General features: G+C 41.9%; 1 protein-coding gene and 1 long non-coding RNA gene across 2 annotated transcripts; one reads left to right on the top strand and one right to left on the bottom strand.

The window, feature by feature from the left end:
* Positions 1–4,623: 4,623 nt before the first annotated feature.
* On the top strand, positions 4,624–6,243 carry LOC139563417 (tumor necrosis factor alpha-induced protein 2-like). The gene is made up of 4 exons (XM_071382070.1): positions 4,624–4,923; positions 5,021–5,176; positions 5,262–5,383; positions 5,620–6,243. Exons 2-4 carry the CDS (start codon positions 5,108–5,110, stop codon positions 5,756–5,758), a joined length of 330 nt encoding a protein of 109 aa, XP_071238171.1. The 5' UTR covers positions 4,624–4,923; positions 5,021–5,107; the 3' UTR covers positions 5,759–6,243.
* Positions 6,244–6,935: 692 nt separating this feature from the next.
* Positions 6,936–8,285, bottom strand: LOC139563856 (uncharacterized). The gene is made up of 3 exons (XR_011672655.1): positions 7,946–8,285; positions 7,678–7,789; positions 6,936–7,462 (listed from the first exon to the last, which is right to left on the bottom strand). It is a non-coding gene; the product is annotated as an uncharacterized lncRNA (long non-coding RNA).
* Between the last annotated feature and the right edge of the window lie 210 nt (positions 8,286–8,495).

Here is an 8,495-nt window from a genome sequence, read left to right as displayed (position 1 = left end):
ATTGCAGAGTATGGGCTGGGCATGGTTGACTGTTCTTACCTCCTGCATTGGGTGAATGTTGCCTACCCAGAGTGAGTGATATCTTATTTTTGTTTGCTTATTCAAATACTATATAAGGAGGTTAGGAGATGTGACTGATTAACATAGTAACTCCTGGTTTTTGTCTTAGGATTCTACAAAATCTGGAACTGACCAAGGCGATTAACCCTGAAGCGTTGGGAAAGCTGTTGACTGAAGAGTTAACAACACAACTGGAGAATCAATATCTTACTCACCAAGAGGTAAATATGATTTAAATAAAAATGTCTCCTGCAAATTGGAGCACAGCTTTCTGACCCATGTGTTAATGTTTTCGACCAGGAAAATATTAGCTTTACCCACCTAGATGTGAATAATTGATTGTAGATCATAAAAAAGTTACGTATACAGTAATTATCCCAGAGATAAATATATCCCTTGTTAGATAATGAATTGTTTTGTTTATGCTCTATTTTCAGACAGAGGTGCAGACATTGATCAACAAGGTGCTGAATGTAGAGGAGCAAGCCTGGAGGGAGGGATCTGTGCCAGAGCTCAGAGACAACTGTTACTTTAGCCCCTTGGCCATTGATGTCATTCAGGTAGACATCATATAGGAAATATTTGGCATCTTCATGCCTTTATTGCTCTTACTATTCAGTTAGTCACAAATTACGTTGTTTATTTCAACAGAGATTCATTTCAAATGGAAAGGTCACTTATTCTCCATCTTTAACCAGCTCACTTTCTATTTCTCTGTCCCTTTAGTTTGTTAATGCTGCATTCGAATCAGTAGAGACAGTTTTGGGAGACACGTCCAAAGTCCAGATGATTGCGTGCCTGTTGAAGGACTTCTTGAATAGGTAATATAAACTTTTTGCAGGACAGAGTTGCATGTTATGAATCATGAAGTAACAATGCATTGTGTTGTATTCTACTCCAAATACTATCAAATCAAGATGATCTATTACTAATGTACCAAATTACACACTTCCAGCTACAAGAAATTCCAGGAGAAAGTTCTCAAGGGAAGCAACAATAGAAACAGCAGAACTGTGATAATGGCCAATCTTTCCTGTGTTGAACAATTTAGGTATGTTTTATTTTCTCTTTATGTGATGTGATGTCTAAATTGATAGGACCACCATGACAATTTAGTCATTTAATTTGATCAAATCAAACTTTATTTGTCACATGCGCCGAATAAAACAAGTGTAGATGCTTATTTCAAGCCCTTAACCAACAGTGCAGTTCAAGAAGAGTTAAGAAAATATTTACCAAATAAACTAAAGTAAAAAATTATTAAAAGTAACACAATAACATAACAATAACGAGACTATAATACAAGGGATACTGGTACCGAGTCAGTGTGCGGGGGTACAGATTAGTTGAGGTAATTTGTACATGTAGGTAGTGGTGAAGTGACTATGCATAGATAATAAACAGCGAGTAGCAGCAGTGTACAAAACAAATGTGGGGAGGGGGGTCAATGTAATAGTTTGGTGGCAATTTTATTAATTGTTCAGCAGTGTTATGGCTTGGGGGTAGAAGCTGTTAAGCAGCCTTTTGGTCCTAGACTTGGCACTCCGGTACCGCTTGCCGTGCAGTAGCAGAGAAAACAGTCTATGACTTGGGTGACTGGAGTCTCTGACAATTTTATGGGCTTTCCTCTGACACTGCCTATATAGGTCCTGGATGGCAGGAAGCTTGGCCCCAGTGATGTACTGGGCCGTACGCACTACCCTCTGTAGCACCTTACAGTCAGATGCCGAGTAGTTGCCATACCAGGCGGTGATGCAACCGGTCATGATGCTCCCGATGGTGCAGCTGTTGAACATTTTGAGGATCTAGGGACCCATGCCAAATCTTTTCAGTCTCCTGAGGGAGAAAATGTTTTGTCGTGCCCTCTTCACGACTGTCTTGGTGTGTTTGGACCATGATATTTCATTGGTGATGTGGACACCAAGGAACTTGAAGCTCTCGACCCGTTCCACTACAGCCCTGTTGATGTTAATGGGAGCCTGTTCAGCCTGCCTTTTCCTGTAGTCTGCGATCAGCTCCTTTGTCTTGCTCACATTGAGGGAGAGGTTGTTGTCCTGACACCACACTGCCAGTTCTCTGACCTCCTCCATATAAGCTCTCATCGTTGTCGATGATCAGGCCTACCACTGTTGTGTGGTCAGCAAACTTAATGATGGTATTGGAGTCGTGTTTGGCCACGCTGTCGTGGGTGAACAGGGAATACAGGAGGGTACTAAGTACACACCCCTGAGGGGCCCCAGTGTTGAGGATCAGTGTGGCTGTCACGCCCTGGCCATAGAGAGGCTTTTATTCTCTATTTTGGTTAGGCCAGGGTGTGACTAGGGTGGAAATTCTAGTTTCTTTATTTCTATGTTTTCTATTTCTTTGTGTTTGGCCGGGTGTGGTTCTCAATCAGAGGCAGCTGTCTATCGTTGTCTCTGATTGAGAACCATACTTAGGTAGCCCTTTTTTCCACCTGTCTTTGTGGTAAGTTAACTTTGTTTAGGGCACATAGCCTTTAGCTTCACTGTTTGTTTTGTAGTGTTTATTGTTTTGTTCGGCGTCTTGTCTAAATTAAGAACATGTACGCTCACCACGCTGCACCTTGGTCCTCTCCTTTCAACAGCCGTGACAGTGGCAGACGTGTTGTTGCCTATCCTTACCACCTGGGGGTGGCCCGTCAGGAAGTCCAGGATCCAGTCTGGGTTTCCCTTTGTAGTCCGTAATAGTTTTCAAGCCCTGCCACATCCGATGAGCGTCAGAGCCGGTGTAGTAGGATTCAATCTTAATCCTGTATTGACGCTTTGCTTGTTTGATGGTTCGTCTGAGGGCATAGCGGGATTTCTTATAAGCATCCGGATTAGTGTCCCGCTCCTTGAAAGCGGCAGCTCTAGCCTTTAGCTCGATGCGGATGTTGCCTGTAATCCATGGCTTCTGGTTGGGATATGTACGTACGGTCACTGTGGGGACAACGTCGTCGATGCACTTATTGATGAAGCCAATGACTGAGGTGGTATACTCCTCAATGCCATTGGATGAATCCTAGAACATATTCCAGTCTGTGCTAGCAAAACAGTCCTGTAGTGTAGCATCCATGTCATCTGACCACTTCCGTATTGAACAAGTCACTGGCAGTTCCTGTTTTAGTTTTTGCTTGTAAACAGGAATCAGGAGGATATAATTATGGTCAGATTTGCCAAATGGAGGGTGGGGGAGAGCTTTGTATGCATCTCTGTGTGTGGAGTAAAGGTGGTCTAGAGGTAGTTTTTTTTCCCCAGGTTGCACATGTGACATGCTGGTAAAAGAAAATTAAAACTGATTTAAGTTTGCCTGCATTAAAGTCCTCGACCACTAGGAGCGCCGCCTCTGGATGAGCATTTTCTTGTTTGCTTATGGCCTTATAGAGTTGGTTGAGTGCGGTCTTAGAGCCAGCATCGGTCTGTGGTGGTAAATGGACAGCTACAAATAATATAGAAGATAACTCTCTTGGTAGATAGTGTGGTCTACAGCTTATCATAAGGTACTCTACCTCAGGCGAGCAATACCTTGAGACTTATTTAATATTAGACATCGCGCACCAGCTGTTATTGACAAAAAGACACACACACCCACCCAGATAAAAAAACATGTTCCTTATGGAACAGCGGGGACTGTGAAGCAACACAAACATTTGCACAGACACATGCATACACACACACATACACATACATACGATAACATACGCACTATACATACACATGGATTTAATAATGTAGATATGTGGTAGTGGTGGAGTAGGGGCCTGAGGGCACACAGTGTGTTGTGAATGTATTGTAATGTTTTGGCAGCAGCTAATGGGGATCCATAATAAATACAAATACCCCTCGTCTTACCAGACGTATCATCTCTGTTCTGCCGGTGCATGGAAAATCCCGCTAGCTCTATATTATCCGTGTCTTCCTTCAGCCACGACTCAGTGAAACACAAGATTTTACAGTTCTTAATGTCCCGTTGGTAGGATAATCGTAATCGTAGGTCATCAATTTTATTTTCCAATGATTGCATGTTAGCAAGTAGAACGGAAGGCAGTGGGAGTTTACTCGCTCGCCTACGGAATCTCAGAAGGCAGCCCGATCTGCGTCCTATTTTCCTCTGTGTTTTCTTCACGTAAATGATGGGATTTGGGCCTGTTCACGGGAGAGCAGTATATCCTTCTCGTCGGTCTTGTTGAAGGAAAAAGCTTCTTGCAGTTCGTGGTGAGAAATCGCTGTTCTGATGTCCAGAAGTTATTTTCGGTCCTAAGAGACGGTAGCAGCAACATTATGTACAAAATAAAATTTTAAAATAAGTTACAAACAACGCAAAAAAGCTAACAAAATAGCACAATTGGTCAGGAGCATGTAAAATGTCCGACATTCTCTTCAGCACCATCTTATTAAGCCATTCTACCTGTATGATTCCACACAGGGACTATATTGTGAAGAAAGCAGATCTCTTCCCAGTGGATATAAAGGAATGCTGTTTGTCCATAGTAGCTGATATGAAAAATTGTGGCTACAGATCTTTAACAAGCTCCATACACAAGGACCTCAAGGTATTGCTGACTTACACATCTAAAATCCAGGCTTTGTGAAAAGTTTGACTTTGCATCTGAGGAAAGGAAGTAATATAAAGTGGAATGTACCTACTAGCCTGTCATTGGTCTTGATATTGATATGTTGTCTATCTGCCTCCTCCTCTACACACACACACACATAAACAAACACACACACACACACACAGTCTCAGTACAGCAGTCTGGGTACGCCCATATGGTTGGAGAAGAAACAGGTGTTTGAGAAGCTGTTGGAAGGAATTAACAAACACACCCAGGATGTTAGGGGCTTGACTGACTCCTGCCATCAGGTAAATTGATTGACAGAGCGATTGAAAGATGGAATGGCTGATTTATTGATATATTGAGAAGTTGATTGATTGAATGAATGGTTGGATGGTTATGCAGGAGCTGCTGGGCCAGCTGCACTTGGAGCTGACAGTGGAGTACGTGAGGAGGCTACTGAAGAGGAAGATCAAGCTGAGAGACAAAAGGATGCAGGAGCAGGCGGCCAGGTTGGTGTGTGAGGATGGCCAGAGACTAAACAAACTGTTCACTGAAGCGGTGAGAATACACATACACACACACACACACACACACAGACACACACACACACACACTGGAAATAACATTGTGACTGTTTTCACAGGGTTCCAGGGAGGAGTGGCTGAGTGACATTCTGGCCAGGATTGCTGAAGTGCTGAAACTCCAAGACATTTCCTCCATACAGCTGGAAATAGTAACTCTGAGTCAAGCTTACCCTGATCTCAGGTTGAACTTTCATACTTCTTACTCACATAACTGTTATTACACAACACTGTAGCTATGAGATTTTGTATCTCCTTTGCATACTATGTAGTGATGGCTGATATTGATACAGAAATAATTCAGGTTATAATGCTAAATTCAGTTAAAGTTCATTGCACAAGGCCAATAACACACTGCAGATGATTCTGTGTTTGCATTGTACAACCGATGAGCTCACCCTTTTCCCCTTTGACCCGCAGTGACGTCCAGGTGACCGCCCTGCTTAGCCTCAAGTCCAACCTTTCTGCCTCAGCTGTGAAGAGGATAAAGAAGACCCTCCTGGACATCCAGAACACCACCAGCTCCCAGGATGGCCCGTCGTTTTTCTCCAAGGTATAGGATTTCCACTAGTTACCACTAGCATTTTGGTCTTAATTTAATGTTAGGGTTAGGCATGAGGTTAACAGTGTGGTTAAGGCTAGAGTTTTAAAATCATATTTTAACACGAGAAATTGTAAAAATGGGTGTGGTTTATGATTTTGTGGCTGTGATAACTAGTGACGACAGGTCAAATGATTGTTGAACACTCTTGAGTCAAGTCTGTAGTGTTAACCATGCAATGATAAGCTGTACTGTATTAGATTGTCTTTTGTATATGGGCATTCTTAAAGGGACTTATTTCACATTGCTGTACCTTATGAGCTTTTGAGGGTGCTGTGAAGAGTAGACATTTAATATATTGATATAATACGGTTATTTTAGGTTACTGCAGTTTTTTCCTCCATGAGAATACTGTGTTCTTATAGATTTGTATGTTGTATTTTGCATGTTGAATTATTTATGTAATAAAAAGGACTATGCATTACGTCTGTAAGGCACCTCTGTATAGTTCTCTGTCATTTCTTCTTCATGTTCACACTTCAAGTTTGAGTGTTTTCTTCCTTACTCAAGGATTTCCCTCAAATTGGTTAGTCAACCATTCTAAGTCATTGTTACTATTTTGTCAACGACAAGGGGAAGTATACACACTAAGTACTTGTCTAGCCGACTGTGATTTGTTTTGTGTATCAGTTCCAGGTAAATGCTCACTTTACCAGTAAGCTGCCTATTACTTTGGAAAGAGGAAGGAAACAGCATTAACAGGACAGGCTGCCAATACTTCCAGGTTAATGTCTCTAGCTCCCCTGGAAGACTGTCAGTGTTTTGATAATATGTTGTGATAAGGATTTAAGGGGAAACACCAGACCTTGATGATAATATCCCCTGGGATACTATTGAGGAAGCATGTACAGCATTAACAGCATTGTTAACAGTTTTTCAAGTGAGTCAGGCTGCCAGTTCTTCCAGGTTAATGTCTCTAGCTCCCCTGGAAGACTGTCAGTGTTTTGATAATAGGTTGTGATACGGATTTAAGGGGAAATACCCCTTGAGTGTTGAAATGGTTTTAACACAGTCAAAACTTGTCATCTCTGGCAATCGTTGGAACATACAGCCTGCAAAACATAATAATTTATAATCATAATGATTACCATGATCCAACAATGATACATGAGATTTGATTTTATGTCATGCTCATTGTAATGAAAAAAACAATATCATTACTGATTGCAAACAGCATAAGAAGAATAGAGAAACTCACTTGAGTTCATTGCAGGTGTTGAAAGTCTTGAAGAAGTGCATTGTACCTGACATGACATACCTGCACAGTTTAGCACATTCATTCAACATTGTGCCTGGTCAAACAGTTATAGACCATGAAACAGTTGTGGGACTAAGAAAAAGCGAGACCTAACTTTTTATGAAGTCCTGTAGCTCTTGCCAACAGACTATATGTGCCATGAGCATCAGAGTTTGGCTCATCATCTTTGCTCTTTGGAGCACAGAATTGATGCACTACGCAGAGGAAGAAAAGAGACATGGAGAGAAATGTCTTAGTATAGACTTACAGTGATACACTGTATAATCTCTGTGCACATCCCTGCTGGTTGAAGTAACTGAATGACATCCTGATGCAGGCGGATGAAGGCATCTTCCCCAGACACACACCTCTCTAACTGACTATTCATTATGAAGGATCCTCCTCAGTGATGTAGAGCTGTCTTCCTAAGGTGGGTCAGAAAGAAAGAGAGAGAGACTCAGGAGGTGTACTGATAGACCGAAATGAGTTAAATATTATATTCACAGGAACTGCTTGGAATATTATCACAAATATATGTTTAAAAATCGATACATGTTAGAAATCTAACCCTCAAGAAGTAGAACACCTGTACTGATTTGTTAGTTTTGAGATGACATTAATGATCCTATACGTGATTCACCTGCACAGTGGCCAGTAGTTGCCTCTCAGCCTGTGGGAACCAGTCTGTCAGAAGAAGGTCAACTGCTTGGAGAGCCTCATTCCAGAGGTCAGGGTGTCCTAGCAGCTCCTGACTAGAAAAGTTACACTGAGTACCTTGAGTATCTGTGTAGAACACAGTAAAGACCTCCTTTATTTTACTAGGCAAGCCAGTTAAGAACAAATTCTTATTTCCAATGACAGCCTACCAGTGAACTGCCTTGTTCAGGAGCAGAACAACAGATGCTTACCTTGCCAGCTCAGGGATTTGATCCAGCAACCTTTTGGTTACTGGCCCACCGCTCTAACCACTAGGCTACCTGCTGCGCCATTGTGCCAACAATCTGGAAGATCCGGTGTAGACAGTCAAACGTACACAGATGATAGCAAGCAATCAAATGCCTCAGCAACTCAGCCTCTTTGAGCAGGGGTATTAACCTCAGAAGCTCCCCCGGCATAGTTCTCTGCACCTCCTTTAGGTAGCACTCCAGTTGATTCATAGTGTCCTCTGCTGGCAGTTTAGGGAAGTTTTTGTCCACAGACGCCTCCATATGGTGAAAGTACCTTTGGAGAAAGTTTTCTGAGTCTGTATCGTCCTTCTTCTGAGTCTCACGGCACAAAAAACGAATTACCATTATTATACCGTACATGTACTCTAAGTTGATTCAATATAAATTGAACACAAATTGCAATTCGCAACATATCATACTAATTGTATTGTCCATGTTTACTATGTTACATCTATCTGTCAGTACTAATCAGAAGGGAACATGCTTTTGAGGGCACTGAGCCATACATATT

Source organism: Salvelinus alpinus, chromosome 34 (assembly GCF_045679555.1).
Source record: "Salvelinus alpinus chromosome 34, SLU_Salpinus.1, whole genome shotgun sequence".
Classification (NCBI taxonomy): Eukaryota; Metazoa; Chordata; class Actinopteri; order Salmoniformes; family Salmonidae; genus Salvelinus; species Salvelinus alpinus.
The sequence above is the reverse complement of the archived record's forward strand: the minus strand, read 5'-3'. Positions and strand labels throughout refer to the sequence as shown.